This window comes from Drosophila ficusphila, unplaced genomic scaffold (assembly GCF_018152265.1).
Source record: "Drosophila ficusphila isolate 14025-0441.05 unplaced genomic scaffold, ASM1815226v1 contig_414, whole genome shotgun sequence".
Classification (NCBI taxonomy): Eukaryota; Metazoa; Arthropoda; class Insecta; order Diptera; family Drosophilidae; genus Drosophila; species Drosophila ficusphila.
In genome coordinates this window covers 17,753,877-17,772,052 of record NW_025064328.1, presented here as the reverse complement: position 1 = coordinate 17,772,052, position 18,176 = coordinate 17,753,877, and the positions used below count along the sequence as shown (strand labels likewise).

General features: G+C 43.1%; 3 protein-coding genes across 3 annotated transcripts in view; all 3 read right to left on the bottom strand.

The window, feature by feature from the left end:
• LOC108093701 (protein slit) overlaps window positions 1-18,176 on the bottom strand; it is a 54,712-nt gene that overhangs the window by 13,000 nt on the left and 23,536 nt on the right. Inside the window, 8 exon segments of the mRNA XM_017193891.2 lie at window positions 210-353; window positions 419-560; window positions 2,051-2,286; window positions 3,286-3,429; window positions 3,518-3,589; window positions 4,022-4,093; window positions 4,155-4,226; window positions 8,484-9,506. Coding sequence (XP_017049380.2) covers window positions 210-353; window positions 419-560; window positions 2,051-2,286; window positions 3,286-3,429; window positions 3,518-3,589; window positions 4,022-4,093; window positions 4,155-4,226; window positions 8,484-8,818 — 1,217 coding nt within the window. The 5' untranslated portion in view covers window positions 8,819-9,506.
• On the bottom strand, window positions 14,106-14,798 carry LOC108093704. The gene is made up of 3 exons (XM_017193896.2): window positions 14,535-14,798; window positions 14,315-14,482; window positions 14,106-14,264 (listed from the first exon to the last, which is right to left on the bottom strand). The coding sequence occupies exons 1-3, from the start codon at window positions 14,796-14,798 to the stop codon at window positions 14,106-14,108; spliced, it is 591 nt and encodes a 196-aa protein (XP_017049385.1).
• LOC108093605 lies at window positions 17,494-18,046 on the bottom strand. Its single transcript, XM_017193731.2, has 3 exons — window positions 17,987-18,046; window positions 17,766-17,921; window positions 17,494-17,715 (listed from the first exon to the last, which is right to left on the bottom strand). Exons 1-3 carry the CDS (start codon window positions 18,044-18,046, stop codon window positions 17,494-17,496), a joined length of 438 nt encoding a protein of 145 aa, XP_017049220.2.

The window sequence follows — 18,176 nt, the reverse complement described above, 5'->3', positions numbered from 1 at the left end:
AGCTCGCTTCTGGCCTGGCCCAGAGGCACCTCTTACGTGCACCCCACTTCCACTGCCCCCGTTCCTTCAGCTGACTTTGGCCCCCGGTGCAGGGAAACTCAAGTGAGTGCACATTTTGTTCTGCAAACGGCTACTTGTTGCACTGCAGCAAGTAAAGTGGTGGCAACACCACCACCTGCACCACCTCCGATGGGGAATTATCTACTTACAGAGTGGTTAACTGCTTTAGGCCGCTCAGGGCATCGTGGGCAATCCGGGAGATGTTGTTGTTGGACAGGTCGATGCGTCGCAGTCGCCGAAAGCTGGAGAACGATTTCGGCGGCAGTTCCGTAATGAAGTTCTGCTCGAGGCGGCTGCAAAAATCGGGGGATAATCAGCGTCAGAGTTCCATTTCCTGGTTGGATGCACCACTACTTACAGCTCGGTGGTGTCGTCGGGCAAGGTGACCGGCACACTGGTCAGACTCTTCTCACGGCAATCGACGATCCCGTCGGCACAGCGACATGGATGCGGACAGCTGTTCTCCGCCCCGCATTCCATCGGTGCGTGCTCCGTCAGACCTGATGGACAAACAATATGGTTGCAGAGATCGGGATAAGTCGGTGAAGCTGGTGAATTTGGTATTGCTCCGGTTTGCAATAATGCTCGCTGGCGTTATTGACCAGCTCCGGTAGCTGGTTGCTGGGAAAACGAGCATCCGATTTGGATCTGGCTTGCAGTAGCGTAATTATCAATGCTACTGCACAGCCGATCCAGTGGCGGGTAAAAGGGGGTGAAAGGGGATCGCGGGGGCTGGGGAAATGGGTTTTGGGGAGGTGCAACTATAACCAGCCGCCGGTCATAAATGTTTACCCATATAATTCCATAGCATTTTATACAAAACGAAAGTCAAACAAGCAAGGAATTATAGTTCAGTTTGGTGGGAATATAGAAGAGTGGATACACTTTAATGGATTTAATAAAATGTATATGATAGAGAAACTACTTCGAAAGTGGTAGGAAACAGTTTTTTCTTTTTGAAGTACTATTAATTATTTTAATTTAAGGACAAAATGGAAAATCAAATTACTCACACAAAAGAGTTAAACTGAGTTTTTAAACCACCCTTTACCTTTTCATTATAGATTTCTAGCCTAGAAACGATTCCTAGAAATTTTATTAATCCCTCAATTTAAGCAATATGAACCCTCAGAATTCCCATCATTATATTCAATGTATTAACCGACTTGACACGGGTCACTCCCAGGCATACGAGAGTACCGTCTCATCTGCATACTCATATCGATTACAGGCTCCCCAGAAAAAGGCAAGCCGAAGCGGAAAACAATGCGATACCCTAACCATTCAGCAGAAATGGCTGAGTCGAGAAACTCGTTTCATGGCTGCATCGTTTTGGGGCGCATTTTCCGCTTCATTGAGCGCTTCACGCTCGGTCTTCAAGTCATCAGCTTTGCTTTGCTTTTCGTTTTGGCCACTTCCCATTCACTTGGCCCGCAGCTCCATCTTCCATCTTCCATCTTGCAGCTCCGACTCTGACTCCATCTCCTGGTCGAGAGGTAAGCCTTCGCTGAGCATCTGCATTGGCATCAGCGTCTTTCGGTAAGAGGAGAAGCCAAAAAGTACAAACACCAGGCAATGATTTCGACGGCGTTAAACGTTTTGGCAAACACACGACCTCAATGGAAAGAAAAAAAAAAAAAAAAAAAAAAAACGAGAAAGGAAGGGGGATAACCCAATGAAGCCACCAAAGCACCAAGTGGTTCTCGCCAGATTTTGTGGTGCTGATGGTGATGGTGGTGGTGGTGGCTTTCGTGGGCGTTCGTGGCATCGGGGGCGTGCCCATATGACTGCTTATGATTTATACCCGCAATGCTTTGTTTTCCTCGCTTTGGCATAAGAAACTAATTAATTTCGGCTATGGAATAGGAGGTTGCCCATTTTTGGTAGCACTCAGGGAGTGGAAGCTGCCACAACATGTTGCACAAACGCGAAAAACAAAAAAACGAAATAAACCCACCACAGCACCGATGGCCCATTGGCCATTACATACCCGAGCATTTGAACTCCTGGTCGTGCAGGTCCGCCACGTTTTGGCCCTTCAGCTGCGACGGCGACTGGCAGCGGGTGTAGGGCGCCAGCCGGGTGGCGCTGCGGAGGAAGCGGGACAGCCAGGACAGATGGCAGTCGCAGGCGAACGGATTGTCCGACAGCCGGAGAGCCCGCAGTCGCCCCAGTCCGCCGAAGATGTTGTGCGGCAGCGACGTCAGGTTGTTGTTGTTCAGCGTGCTGCAAGAGGAGAATGGAGAAAGGAGAGCGGGAGGTGGTCAGTGCGGCAAAGATGATCCGCGCTAATCGGATAACTATATCTAAGAGCTGGCTATGCTTATGGCTCCAGAGGGTTTGGCCCGGCCAAAAACGACCCGATTGCCCATCGAAATTTAATTAAAATAGTGGCAGCCATCGCTTTATCTCGTTCGTATTTGGAAGCGACTGCATTTTTCATTTTGCTATAACTGCAATCCGGAAACTTATCTATATTGCTGAATAACATTGAAAGCTTGCAAAAATCGGACTTACAGAGGGGTAAACATTTCACCCATCGGAAATTTAAAAATTTTGAATGCAGTTTTATCAGTTTTGCGTATTTTGTAACAGTTTAGTTAATTAATACTTTGTTTATTCAAAAGTGACTAAGTCAATAAAATAATGTTTTATTGTTTTATTCATGCCAAACTTAATTGAAAGTTTTCATTTGAACAATTCTGAATATTTAGTTAGTTAGCTAGGAAATAATTCAGCTTTGTTTTCCATCAACGTGACCCAGTTTTATTTCTTTGTTTGCTTTTCATTGTTACAATTTATTAATTCACACAAAATAATTTGTGTTCCATTTCGGCAAATAAATAATGTAAATTAATCCTCGGATTTACACTTCACTTGCCAAACAGTTTAACTTTTGCACCACCAGTTGCCTAAAATCAATAAGTCCGTATTCCACTCGCTCCCTTCTAATCAGTTGATATATGAGCTCCATTTCGGCTGCGATTGGCTTATCTGGCCACAAGCTCAACCATTTATTATGTAATTTAGGCTGAGCATTAACTGATTGATTTTTAATTCATTCACTAATTCCCGTTTGATTGATTAAGAGAAGGCACTAAATCGTTGATTAATTACTCGGCTCGACTGGCGAGCAGTTTCATTGATTGGCTTGCTAATTTGGTTACTCTGCCCCTTCACTTTGGCTTCTCCTGGAGTCTAAACTAAAGCACTAAATTTACTCACAGTATCTCCAGCTCCACCAATCCCTTGAAGGCGTGCTCATCCAGACAGGTGATCTGGTTGTTGTCCAGCTGAAGACTCCGCAGCGACTGAGCTCCTTTGAAGACGCGTCTTCCCACCGTGACGATGGCATTGTTGGAGATGTCCCTGGAGGATTGATAAGGCCATGGGTAAGTATCTAATATCTAACAAGACTCTACTACGAGTGTCGACTACTACTTTGGAGTTTACTTACAATCGCAAAAGACTCGCTGAACTTGTCACTAAGTTTTCAGGAATTGCCTTTAGTCGATTGTTGTTTAGGCGTCTGATTGATTACAGTGTCGGATTTGTTTTTGGTGTTTTGATTTTGATATCGATTTCGATTTCGGTTTGTTTTTGGTTTTTGTTTTTTTGGTTTTTTATTTTTTGGTGTGGAGACGAGCATATTAGGTACGCAAAACGAAACGTAACGAAAGCAGAGAGAGACAAAGAACGGTAGAGATATGCAATAAAAATAAACAAGAACGAAAACGGGAATCAGATACAAGTGTTAACAATTCAAACTAAATCTGCCATCAAGCTAAATTCAATTTGCACGCTAGCTATATTTCTATATCTAAGAAAATATCAATTGATTAAGATCCAATGTGGAGATCGTCAAAAATTGGTTAGTAGTGAGTTCAATATTCAAAAATATGTCATGCAACTAGCATTATGTTAGAAACGACTTTCAAGTTTACTACTCAAGGCTACTCACAGTCGCTCCAAGGAGACCAAATCTTGGAAGGAATTCCGCTCGATCGTGTGGATTTGATTGTCCGTTAGTTGGCTGTGGAAATACAAGGAGTTAATCGGCCAATTTTGATTTAATGTCCTATAATTTAACTTACAGCATTCGCAGCTTGGTCAGCCGCTGGAAATCCGTCTCGTATATCACGGTCAAATTATTGCCCTGCAACTCGCTGCGAATATAGATAAAGAAATTACGAATACAGAGATTGCATTAATTATGTTGCAAGTTGCTGCGGGAAGGATGCTGCAACCGCAGCAACTGAAGCAACCGAAGAGGCACTCATACACACTCATACTACTGGCAGGGCGATAATTTTTTTTAATTGCTTGTAAGACAAGAAGACAACAGCAATCTGAGATATGAAATGCAGCTGGCACGGGGAAAACCAATGGGGGATCACAGGCCAGGCAGAAGGAGTAAGAGATTTCTGCCGCTTGTTGCTGATAACGAAAATATGATATTTAATCATTGAACACGGGACCCAACGAAGCCAGAACTCGTTTCCCGGCCAGAAACAGAAAATTTGTTACCTGTAGATGTCATAACAATGAAATGCAACCGAGAGCGAGATACTCGCATACAAAAGACTTAACTTAGCCGAGTGCGCATGCGCAACCATATAACCATATAGCGATATGGGTTCCACCGACCGACCAACAACAACATCAAGTTGGTCTCAGCTGCTCACTTTTTTTTTGAGTAAGGTTCGAGTCTGGGTCTCGGCGAAAAAAAAGACAACAACGAACAGGTAGGAAGACCTTCGGCGACCCAAACGTAAAATATTTCTGTGCGGCTTAAACCTTAATGAATCTCGCATCAAGTTGCCGATGAAGAAGAAGCGGCATGTAGCCATATAGCCATATAGCCTGCTCCTCGGTTCACCTATAGTCTCCACACATACACGGCTTTTTAATGAGCTTAATATCTCTTTGAGATGTGGGCATCTCTCGCTCAGATCCAACTGATTACAGCTGAGCCAGCCATAGTAACTACACGGGGAAAAATCTATAAATATGTCTTAATATTTAACGGGGTTTATCAATCCAAAAACTTTCTTTACAATCAAGAGATTTCCAAGATATTCATCAAAAGGCTTTTAGATTTGAAATACAAATTAACATATAAGAAAATTGTGGATGTGTTTTAAAATCTGCTCATGTGTAAAGTCCTTTTAATAAACACTTTGTTAACAACATCTGAGTTTTTATCTCTGTAGCTTTAACTACATCAGATAGTCGAGCCAGATTTTCAATACGCTTTGTTTTGCCTTTGTTGGCGTAAAAATAAAAACAAAAGTCTTTGCTCGTCGCCGTCTAATTGCCAAACATTTTTCAAACGCTTCTGGCGCTGCTTTTCGTTTTTGTGTAATTTGTTTAAATCACTTTTGGTTGGAATGGCCGTATGCATAATTTCTGCCGTTTTCCCTGGCTTATAATTAAGCATTTAACTTCATTAGATATCCGTGTGGGGCCCGATATAAAAGCCTTTTGTTGGTTTTCGCCCTCCGCTGCCAATTAGGTGCCATCTTGGGGTTTGCTCTTTTGTGGCCAGGTTCCCCCTTGCCTTCTTCGGCTGCTTCTCCTTTTTTTTGTTGTGGCCGTAACTGTGGCTGTGGCTCTGCCCAAGAACTGAGGAACTGAGGAACAACATCAAAAGCAGCTGCCACTGGTGCCCCAGCTATAAATTAGTCGTCCTCAGGTGTGAAGGGCCACCGAGCACTTCCCCCTTTTCCACAAATTAGATATGCAAAAATGCTGTCGTGTCAATTGAATCAACTGTGTGGGTGACTGGCAGCCTGTCAGCTTAGAACTCTTCTATTCCGGCTTCTATTCTCTTCGGGCTTCGGCGTTCGGGGTTCTGGCCCCAGCCCCTTTCTCCGCCCGGGGGCTTCGTAATTAAATGGCAATGACATGAGCGGGGGCGTCGAAAAGGGGGCGAAGAACACAATTTGCCAGAGTCCCAGTTTGCATTTGCCATTGTTTTTTGTTCAGGCTCCTCCGTATATACATATATACTGAATGTGAGTATATATTGGAGCGTTCGCCTTCTCGTTCGGTGCACATTGACAGGCCCAATAGTTGTGGGCATGTTCAATATTTGATGTATGCTTGTGTGCCGGGTCGGAAGGTTCTGCTCGATTCAGCACTAGGGTGTCTCAAGGTTGGGTTTCGCATTAATAAAGCATTCAAGCCATGCAATTAAACTATATACAACTCGTGATCAAAAAATTGGCAGCATTAACCAAGCTAAAATACTTTGTTCAAAACAGAACTATAACATCATGTAGATCTATTTAAGCTGGCAATAAATTTGAAAAGATTTTTTTTACTACACAGAAACGTGCCACCTATAAATAAAACTTGCAAAGGTGATAAAGAAATTTGAGCCTATGTAACTCTCTTAATTTCAAACGTGCCAGAGACAATGCGACTTAGCGCGGCTCGACTGTATTCAATTTCACTGAAACAAAAGTATTTTCCACCTTTGGGCCTCCCTTTGATGGCTTTGGGAATTAAGTCCCCCGCTTCTATATAATCTGTTGAAATCATAATTCCCCCAAGAGCCTTTCCATCACATCCTCACCTGGCATCTCACCTGGCTGCCGCTCATTTTGATTCTTTCCTGCCCTCCTAAGCTCTGCCTAAGACTCTTGACACATTCTCCTGCGCACTTTGACACTCGCAATCTCAACTCATCTCGCCCAATGGAATGCCACTCAGAATGGGACAAATACTTGTATACTATACTATACTATACTATACTATATTTGATATGTGTACTTTTCGTAGGGCCCTGAGGCACCCTGTGTATCGCATTTTTCGTGCCCGGTTCAGTTGGGTTCGGTTCGGGTCTCTATTTTAAAATGCAAATATGTCGTGCATGTTGATATGTTTTCTGTTTCTGTTTCTGTTGGCTCACTGCTCGTTTCTGTGTTTTATATTACTCTCTGCTTTGCAGCATTAAAAACGAATAAATACACAGAATGAAAATAAAGTAAAGTAAAGAGTGCAAACAACAGCAGCAGCCGAATGTGTCCCTGAGCGCAGTTTGCCAGTTCAACTTGCAACCAGCCCGACTGCTTATAACTGGGCTATAATGCTATAACGTTAATGCTGCCGCCACTACTGCCGTGCCGCTGCCGCTGCGGCTGCCGCTGATATCTGTTATTAATTTATGTAGAAAAACTGCAGCCACGACAGCAGGCTTTTGAGGCCGCTGAGGTTGGAGTTGAGGTCGGAGAGAAGGTGGCAGGGTGGTGACGGGGTGGTATTTTGCATACACTTGCTAATTGCCGGAGCGTTAATTTATGTGGCGACTGTGAGCGATGGACAGAGATGAAGGAGACGAAGTCGGAATGGTTGGATGGCGGAATCGCAGTCGCAGTCGCATTCACAGCCACATTGGCTTAATGCATTCAACTCGGCAACTCGGCAACATGCAACAATTATTGCCGCCTGGCCACTGATGCGCTTATGCGGCTCCTTCGGCGACAATTAATAAACTTAATGGCGATTTAATGTAAGCAGCTCGCAACAGGAACAGCTCTCTTTTTGCACAACTCTGGAGCCTGGACCTCCGGACCTGCGGGACCCTTCTCCTTTATCGCCATCGACACGACGACATGGTCACGGCTTTATTTATTTCTCCACTCCACCTCCAGATACCCTGAACCGCCGCTGCTGCTGTTGTTTGCCTATGCTGATTTTTAAATAAATACAAATCGGAAGAATCCCGTGCAGCAGCGGGCGTGTGCGTCCGGGTCCGACTTTATTATTTTAATAGAGTGTGCTCGATGTTTGAACAATTGGCCGGCAAGGAAGGAGAATAGGGCATTCCATAATTGAAATTTGTCATGCAGTCGGGCAGACTGTCCGTCCAGAAGGAAGTGCCTGAATGGCGATCCTAACTAAACGAATCGGGATGGCGATGGCGATGGCGATGGCAAGGTATCAATATGCCATTGGTGTGGGACTTGACGGTCGTCTTTGTTTTCCCATGGGGGAAGTGTCTTTCTATTGGTTTTATGTCTGCTCCGATTGTTTGCATAATGGCATTTCAATATAATTGTGAATTTAATATTGATTTACGCCAGCATTTGAAAGGGAGTGGTAATTGAATGCTGAAAATAGCATTCACATTTCAAAGTGATTTTTAAGTCGCAATCAAATCAAGAGATTTATTTGTGGGGTTTCAAGGCGAAATTCTTTGAGTTCTTAAATCAAGCAGCTTAAACTTGAAACTGAGAAATAAATAGAGTAAAGACTATCCTACATCTCTCAGTCAATTTGATTTGTAATCCTTTAAAGAACTGCTAGTTATTTGTATTTTATGGGAATTAAATCGTTGGCCCGTTTCAAGCACACATATTTTTCTCATTCACACATCAGGGAAATCCTCATTCGATTCGATTTTCTTTGATACTCACAGTCGCTCCACGTCCGCTGAGATTTTCCGGGGCACCGAGGTGAGTCCTCGGTGCGAGCAGTCCACATTCAATCCTGTGCAGGAGCAGACCCTCGGGCAGCGGGCCTCCGTGATGACGCCCACTCCGCCGCCGGGTATGTGGATGCCGACGGATCCGAGGCCTCCGCTGGACACCGCCGAGCTGCCGAATCCGCCGGAATACGGCTCCGCGAGGACCGTATCATGGGGCAGCACGAGCAGGAGCAGGAGCAGGAAGAGGGGTGTCAGCAGCCGGAACTGTAACTGGAGCCGGAAGGGCGGTGGCATCGACGTCGTCGTCCTGGACGGCGCGGCCATTGTGGCACATTTATAAAGCAGCGGCAACGTGCCTAATTGAAAGTGTCCCCCGAATGCCAATCCACTTTGTCAACAGCAATCACCACTGGGCAAATATTTGCGGGGGGGAGGGGGATAGGCGGTACACAAGGAAAGGATTGATGATCCTTCTCGCCCTTTTCGGCACTTTCACTTCACTGAGTTCACTGTAAATCCTTTCCGGGTTGGAGCGTATGGAGTGTTATATCCACCCGCGCTCCAAGGCGCTCGTTATTCTCGTATTCTCGACTTTTCCTACGGCGGTACGCTCTTTTGCAGCCGTCGCGAACGCGCTTCTTGACCAAACTAAACCGATGGCAGCTGTCTGGCCGTCGAGCGCTCGAAAAAGTATCGAGTGGCGAGTGAGTGAGTCTTGCAGCGAGTTACTCTCTTTTTTTTTTTTTTGTGGGATTGTAACTCCCTACCGAAAATCGTAGGTAGGTAGATAGAGCCGAGTCGAAGGTAGAACTCCCCGCACAAGTTAGGTAGCAGGAAATGCACTTTTCCTTTCCTTTGTTTCGGGTATCTGGTATCTTGCGGATACTGCACTTGGCTGTCAGCAGCTAAGGCGGACCGAGAGCGGCAGCAACTTCATCATCATCATCATCGGCATCACAGGCATTGCCGGCAGCACCAGCTCGAAGGCATCGCAGCGACCTGCTGAGCACATCTGCAACGAGATTGGGAAAGAATGTGTCGGGGAAATCATGAAAAATTATCTATAAATTCGGCAAGGCATCGCCAACAGCCAGCAGCAGCAGGAAATTGCCATTGACTGAGCGTTTAAATATAAACCTATGCGCTTTGCGCTATAAGCATATATTTATTTCACTTAAAACCGAATACATTTGAAGAAGTTGAGTGGCAGAAGTTGGACGCACGGAAACTCGCCGACTGTCATCTGTAAAGTCATGATATATTGCTTGGCCACAAATTAGCTTCTCTACTTTTTTTGGGGGGAAAACCATCCCCTGAAACACCTGTCGGAATGAGCGGTAGCAACGACCACTAATCACCTCCAGAGAACTACAATTATCAGTTGTTTGGATAGCATATGGTGCGTTTTTCTCAGGGAAAACTCCCTATCAACAAGTAAACATAAGATTATTGAAAAAGAGTTTTCTCTTGGATAAACATTTCCCTTTGAATGATTGCATTGGACTATCAGTACTAAAAATAATTTCATATTTCAAAATAATAATAATAATATAAATATATTTTTCTGGTTACCCAGTGCACACATTTGCAAAAGTTGATTTAAGACTAAGCTTTCCAGCAATTACCATAACTAGAGATATTAGGTCTTCCGTTTTTAGATTTCCCCAAGGAACTCATAAATAATATTTAAGGCCACTCTGACCGTATAAAAGCATCATGTGTAATCATATTTTTCCCCTGACCAAAATTATCTTAAAAAAGAGTTTTCTTCGACCTAAATATTCCACTCCGAACGACTATATTGCCCAAACCTAGCAGAAATGAGGAACTATGCTATCTGGAGGCTCATCTAGTAATTACTCGCATCTGTAATCTCTGGGCTTCCGCTTTTCGATTCCTCTGGGGAACTCACAAATCATATTTAAGAGCACTCTGGCCCAATTAAATCTCTGGTTTCTAATGACCCTCTGCCTCAGACTCTTCGGTCTCCCTGCGATTCTTCGGCCCTCTCGAGTGCCAGTCTTCATTTACATTCCTCAGGCTAACTATTCAGATTGGATCTATATTTGGCTCTGTGCATGGATGGTCGGCCCTCTCTTTCCCGCCACATATTGCCATCTCTTTCGCTGCTGGTCTGTCATGTTGTGTACTTAATTTGCAAATTGACATGTTTAAGGCACTCCATCCCGCTCCCTCGCTCGTTCCCGCGCTCGCGGCTTCTGAAATTAATTGTTTAAATTAACATTTGGATAAATGACAGCCGCGATTGACTCTGACTGCCATGCGGAATCTTCGGTTATTGGATAACTGGAGTAATCAGCGTTCGGCTGTCAAAAATCGCTTTTCTCCGATATATCTTGCGCTGTTTCACTTAACTGGCAATCAACTCAAACTCAATTGAATGTCAAACGTAATTTGAGCAAGCTTTCCACACAAACGGAATGCATACGAAACGCACACGAAGATGTACGATGGGGGAGCCTATCAAGAGCAGCCATGGGGGCCTTTAATCAAAAATTTATCATATAAGCCTCCCGCTCCGCTCCGCCTTCTCTCCAAGCTGTGGAAGCTCTGAAGAAAATATTTTTTGAACGGCAGCATCAGCAGCAGCAAAGGCATGCCTTTCACATCACGGAAATTGCGGGGGAGTATATATATACGTATATACGTACGGATATTCTCAAAAGATGTAATCACTGCATTGTCACCCGGGCGGAGAATTGCTCCTCCATCCTGCGCAGCTCATCCTGCTCGTCCTTCGGCTGTGCCACGCTCCTGCCTTGAGGGAATCTCCGCCTCGTAGTCGGCTCATATGAAACATAAATCAGTGAAATTCTATACATGCCACTGATTGTCTACTCTTTTGCCCAGCCACCACTCTCCCCCGATCCCCTGGTGCCCTGGTGCCCAACAAATTCCGAGGCAAATTCAATGCATGCCAATAACTCGTTCTTCTTGTGCCCAAGATGTGGAAGCCCAAGAATCCGGGGAGCTGAAATAGCAAAAGAAGCCTGCTTCGAGCTCCAAACAAAACTGGAAATCGCCAGCGGACGTTGGTCTAGTCGAGAGTGGCAACGAATTAAGCTAAGCCAGGAAAGCAACAATAATTTGATACCGAGAAGAATCCAAGGCACTCGATATCAATTTAGTTGAGAGTTTTAACCAGAAAGTGATTTGTGTTTGCAAATTAAATGGCCAACGAGGGAACACTGCAATTTCCAATCAGAATTAAATCAAAATAAACGATTGAGGTACGAGTATTATGCACACATATTCCACATTACCCAAAATCACAGACTAATATTTGCTTGGAAATACTACCAAAATGTTTATATATTTTAGATAACTATTTACCTCTCACCGACCCACAAAAATTTTAAATTTCAACCGTATTTTCCAGTTCAACAAATAAATTAAAACCAAAGCTTATTTTTGACAATTTGGGGTACATATTTATTTAGCAATTAAAATATGTGTTGAACTAAATTTCCTCTTTCGCTGGATAAATAATGTTGGCCCGATACCGTGACTCGGGTGATTATTTCATTTATTATTACGGCTAGAAATGATTATATTAATGCATAAACAATGACCATTAACATGGTTTTAAAATGGGCACTTGGCATATTGAATGAAATCGATGTCGTTGGCAGACATTCCCATGGCAAATAAACAACCCACACCCACACTGTACTAACCCTAACGATTTTCCCTCCCAATCTGTCCGCTCTTTTTAGTGCCATTTGGTCTGACACCAGGAGATAAGGCACATACTGCCGGGGAACTATTCAAATAGAGCCGGGCACAGCGCAAATAAACCCGAGACACATAGATAGAATGTCATCTGCCGCTCAGAAATCTCAGACTGGACTAAGAGAGTTGTCTGCAGATTAATGACGCGACCTCGCACCAACTGAAACAATAGATTTATGGTAGATGCTAGATGGTAGGATGGTTGGATGGAGGCGGCGCCCAGCTCGCCCGGAGGCTCTTGTGGATTTTCCAATAAATTACGCTTAAGTATGCACTTAATTCAAATAATGCCACTGGGGGATACAAAGGGAGGAGGGAGCTGGAAGTCGGGATCCAACCAGATGGAGGGGTTGCCCTCAAGTGATTTGTTTTTTTGTGGCTTACACGAACAGTGGTTTGTGGGGAGCGAATCCCGCCTGGGGAGGTGGACTCTGTTTGTCCATTGCCTATGACATGTGTCAAAATCGCTGTGCTCCCTACTACGAGTACTCCCCATTCCGAGACAGAGATAAGCCATATCAAAGTTCTCCGAGGGATTAAGCTGAAGTCAGCGTGGCCAAAGTCAAACATGTCGAGCTGCAGATGGAGTAGATGTCGGGGGTCTTAATCAATGGCCAGAGCCAGAGCAAGAAAAAAATCACAATAAATACGGGAAAAACTGTTGACAAAGCAGAAACGGGAAAACAAAGTGCAAACAATCAATATATCAGATGGAGTCGGAGATGAAGACCAGACAACTATTCGGAATTTGTGCCCACTCCCTGAAACAGGTTCACCAAAAGAATACTCTCGTGTGCTTTCAGATGGAGCAGGCCAATTCGAATGGCCAGACATGAGACCCTCAATTAGTGCTCAAGTATCCAACGATTATGGATCTATAAAATGCTGAAAGTTGAAATAAAACAGAGACGGAATGTCAAAAGGAGAGGAGACCCATAATTATACTACACAGAGGTTCTAAATGATAATTATCAATAAAACCGAGAAGGAGATACCAAAACACATATCAATTACGGGTTGAGAACAGGAAAGATCTGTCAAATGTAAATGATAATTTCAAGCGTAGATAATCGAGATTGTATCTGAGTCTGATTCTGGTGCGTGCGTCTGGCGATATAATCGCCCATTTACAGCACATCAAAATATTTTCCCAATTTCCTCCTCAAAGATTCTCCACGCTGATCGTCATCATCTTTCCCCATTTCGTGCTTTGCCATTTCCGCAGCCTCTTATTTTCCCACCCCCTCCAAAGAATGTGAATGTCACGTCAAAGAACACGTTCGAAAGAAAGAAAGAGTTCCGCGCTCCGATGCCCAATGAATTGTATTACAATAAAAACGCCGGGGGCAAACGAGGGAAAAAAATAAATAAACAAAATCAGAGGAAAAAGCCGTACAAAGCCAGAGCCAAAGCCAAAGCCAAGTTCCAACAGGGACTCGCGTCGACAGTTGTCCAAGCCGGAAGTGTCGCATACTTTTACGGATACACCGACTTAATTATGCGCATAAAATGTAGGAACAACAAAAACAGCATCCCCATCATCAGAAGAATAAGGAGCAGCGGGCAATGTCGGGCTTGAAATGACAAAACACAAACATTAATTGCTCCACATTCACATTCACATTCACGTTCACATTTTGATGCGGGGGCGGCGGAGGAAAATCTGATGGGCAGGAAAGGGGATTTGAGGGGCCGGGGGGCGTACATATGCTCAGGGGACTGACTGTCATTTTCCCCCAGGAGTTGAGTGGAAAAGAAAGCGAATAGGGTAGCGAAAGGTGCACTGGGAAAAACCGTACCAAATTAGCAATAATTTTAATACATAATTATAATACAAAACTGGTTAGACTTTAATAGATCAATTCCGAAGAGACATAAATACTTTAAATACGACTCTCCTAATGCCATTGGTATACCAGTCCGTTTCCAGCATATAATCTCCATCCGGAAAAGGAAGAGCCTTGGTCAAAAAGTTGTTTACCGATCCTATAGTTACTTTATCCAGCACAATGTCATGCTATAAGTAAATCATTTAACAAAATCGCTTCAGATTCAATCTGGACTTACATCGTAGGGACATGAATGATTCAGGTTCGTAAATCTTTTAAAAGAATTGAACAAAAATTCTGCAACACGATTTGTCTTCTGGTTACTCACAAATTTACAGGCGTCCACTGTGATGTTGTAGAGGAAGGGCTTGTATCCATTGTGCCGTTGGTACAGCGCTCCATTGACCTAAGTCACAATTTTATACTTATGCAACATCAAGAATTTATTGTAAGCATACCTTACAATTAGTTACAGGGACTTTCAAAAGATTGGCTCGAAGTGAAAAGTATTTGTATGTACGATTTACAGACTTTAGGAGGCAATATTCAAAAGTGCAAAACTCCTTATCCATGGATTCACACTTAATATTCTTGAACTCGACTAGGGAAACTGCCTGAAATGTATTCTCAGTTTTAAGCCGTTGAAATACAGATCTACTTACTTCGCTGATGAAGTACATGGCCAGGATCAAACGAAGCAGGATCATTAAACTTGGTCCCATTATTACAGATCGACAAACTCCCAAGAACTCCTATTGAATTTTGAATTGCGTTGACCAATAGCCAGTTTTCAATGTTGGATAACATTATTGGTTTTTCAATTAAGATAGGGTCGCATAAGGTAATGCAAAAATCAATTAAAATGTAATTATAAGAAACAACAACAACAGTGTGCCGCTTTTCCAGTAGCATAAACTTTATTTAAACAGATTCATTTTTGATGGCGGGCTTCCCATTTATATTCAATTGGCCCTAACCTTAGTCTGGAAAGCTTATTGATCAAAGAAATGCGAAATTCACCAGAAATTCCTTCTCAGTTGGCCCAATAAAAATCAGGCAAGTTGAATTTTTCAGAATTTTTCTACGAATTGCGTAGCTGGCCAACCCAAACCTTTAATTAATCCCATTAGGACTGGGCACAATTCCTGCTTCTGGGCATTTCGGAGTGTAAGCCGTGCTTTTTACCCATTTTCTGTGAGTGTAATCAGAGCGACTCCATTCAGAGAAGCGGCTTATAATTTATTAATCTATGCATAGAGCCCAACAAATACTCGTACTCGACTCGTAATTCCCCTGCTGTCTGTCTGTCCCTCAACTTTCCCCACTTTCGAGTGGTGGAAGGTGTCGGCAGTCGGTCGGTCTCTTCATCAGACAGTCCGTCGCTATCCGTCGCCATATAGCCTGAATATACGGACCACTACATGTCACTTTAATCTCTTAGAAGTGTCACTTTTGCAGCTCTCCAAGTGTTGCTGCCGTTGATGTGGCTGTGTTCGGGTTCGGGTTTGAGTTTGGGTCTTGTTTAGATGTTTTCAGGGTCCACAAAGGGGTTTCGGGGGCGTTGTAAACAATGTGCTGTTATAGTTGAATTTGAATTTTCATTTTGATAAGCAACAAAAAGGCATAATCACACATCAAATTGCATGCCCGGCCAGAGCAGAGTGCTATCCAAGGCGAACCTTATGGTAATGAAGTGAAGCAGCTGTTTTTGAGTTCAATTTGAATAAAGCGAATGCAGGGGGGTTGGCCAGGCTGGATGCCCGACACTGATTTACATTTGATACAGAGACCGAGACCCGACAACTTGAACAATCACATTCAATTTGTGCCACGCATTCGTTTTCATTTGGATTTCGTTTTCGTTTTCTCGATCTGCCCCCAAACAAGTGATGATGACGATCAAGTGTTCACCATAGTCTCCAGTCCCCAGTCCCCAGCTCCCAGCAGATTATGCTCTATTTGATTTGGGCTTGGATTTTATTATTACTGCTTTACTTTTTGGTGGCTTTATTATTACAATGGCGCCTCGAGTGCCGAAACGCAATCTTCATTTATCTCGTGTTTATCTTTATCTCGACTGTGTGGGCCCATCATCGAAATGGACAAATACAAAGCTCTGCCTTATTTAGTTTGTCGCACTGTCTCTGGTTTCAACTTGTTTTCGAGGTTGCCATCATAACAATAAACAGCCCCACCTGAGGCAATCTCGCATACACACATCATTTCCATGTAAAGTTATAAAATGTTTCACAAATCCATAAAAAAAAAAAACCGAAAGGGAGAAGCCGAGGCGTGCGCTAGTTCCTCCCAATCCCCTGTCCAATCCCATTCCATCGCATCCCAACCGAATCCCAGGTGCAATGCGTGTTGCAGTTGAGCTCTCGCTGCGGCGCAGGTTTGTTTTTGTTGCGGCTTTTGTTTTCCGCATTTCGGGTCAGGTAGAGCGTCTTCTTCGCCTCCCCTAAAAGCCTTCGCATTGTTCTGGCTCCGAGAAGTGAAATATGTTGCAGCGGGCTTGCTGCATCAACGGGATTAGGACAGGTAAGGTTGTAAATTTCACCAGCCACGCGGAGACGAGTCCCCGGAGTCAAAAGGTTGACGAGTGAATGTGGAAACCCGAATGCGCAGCGAGCAAGCCAGGATATTTCAGAAGTTATAGCCTTAAAGTATACGCAGTCTCACAGGAAAGGTAAACAAATTACATGGAAAAATTCATAAACTCTCTGATTAATCTTCTGACATGACGACATAATATCAAAGCCTAATGAAAATTCACATTACCAAAACCATTCCCCTTCCATGCGGTAACACAACATACTAAAATTATGGTTGATCCGCAAAGCAAGGCATCCCTGCAGTTTATCTGGTAATAACAATAAACTGCCATCAATGGTCCACATTTCGCTTGGCCTAATAAAAACAACAGCATAAATGGAACATAACCACAAAGTACTGTCATTCCGTCATGTGTCTGGCCAATAAAGCGGAAGTTCAGCCCCAAACCAACGCCCATGAAAAACATAAATCACGTTATTCTTTATTAATTCCTAGACGAGGCACAAAGTAAATATCTTTAAGGACTGGCAGACGCGGCAAAACAAATAAAAAGTTTGGAGCTCGATTAATCTGGCCAGTCATAACCCATCGAGCCACCCTCTTTGAAAACTGGATTGATGACTGGTTGACTACTATTTATTTATATGTTATATGTAGTTTTATTAAACATCAAGTCAGGATGGTATATGAGTATATAAATATGTATCAAGACAGGGCAAAGTATACTTGAAATTGAGCTCGGTTAATGCCGTACGCAAACCAATTCATATGGACCATATACTCTCCCATCGGAAAAGGTAAAATTTTAGTAAAGTGATGATTTAAAAATTCGGCAGAAAGCTTTTCCAGCACAATGTCATGCTAAAAAAAATATTGTATCCAAATTGAGGTGTTATTAGGATCTGCTGTACTTACGTCGTAGGGACACGTATGATTAATGTTGGAAAACTTTTTGAAAGAATCGTAAAAGTAACTGGCGACGGGATTGGATTTTTGGTTCTTTATGAACTTGCAGGCATCTACAGTTATATTGTACAAAAAAGGCTTATATCCGTTAAGTCTTTGAAATAGTTCCAGATTGATCTACGCAAATATATGAGTTTCGGGATAAAGCATAATTAGTTTCTTCATACCTGAACACTTGTTACTGGAACTTTTAAGAGTTTAACTCTTGTAGAAAAGTACTTGTATGTCCTGTTTACAGATTTAAAAATACAATATTCGAACTTAGAAAACTCTTCATCCAATGTGTGACACTTTATATTCTTCAAGACTGTAAGAGATACTACCTGAAACGTTAATTAAGCTGTGATTCAACACATTTTTAACTTACTTTACTGTTTTTTTTACTTACTTCTTCTGCCAAGTAGATGGCTAGCAAAAAATAAAACAAAAATTTAAACCTTGACCACATCATGAAGTATCAATGACCACTGGGTTTCTAATTTACAAATACGAAAAAGGCTTAATGTAACCTAGGTATTGCTATTGTTGAGAAAATAAAGTTTTACATTTTTAAAATGTAATTAAAATTTAAGGTTATG

Bases quoted from the DNA above. Each gene is read 5' to 3' on its own strand.
- LOC108093704 (XM_017193896.2), bottom strand. From the start codon at position 14,798: ATGGGACCAAGTTTAATGATCCTGCTTCGTTTGATCCTGGCCATGTAC. The intron at 14,483-14,534 runs GTATGCTTACAA...ATTGTGACTTAG, and splicing joins TCCCTGTAACTAATTGTAAG to GTCAATGGAGCGCTGTACCA. The intron at 14,265-14,314 runs GTAAGTCCAGAT...ATTTACTTATAG, and splicing joins ATCATTCATGTCCCTACGAT to CATGACATTGTGCTGGATAA.
- LOC108093605 (XM_017193731.2), bottom strand. From the start codon at position 18,046: ATGTGGTCAAGGTTTAAATTTTTGTTTTATTTTTTGCTAGCCATCTAC. The intron at 17,922-17,986 runs GTAAGTAAAAAA...TTAACGTTTCAG, and splicing joins CCATCTACTTGGCAGAAGAA to GTAGTATCTCTTACAGTCTT. The intron at 17,716-17,765 runs GTATGAAGAAAC...ATATTTGCGTAG, and splicing joins TTCCAGTAACAAGTGTTCAG to ATCAATCTGGAACTATTTCA.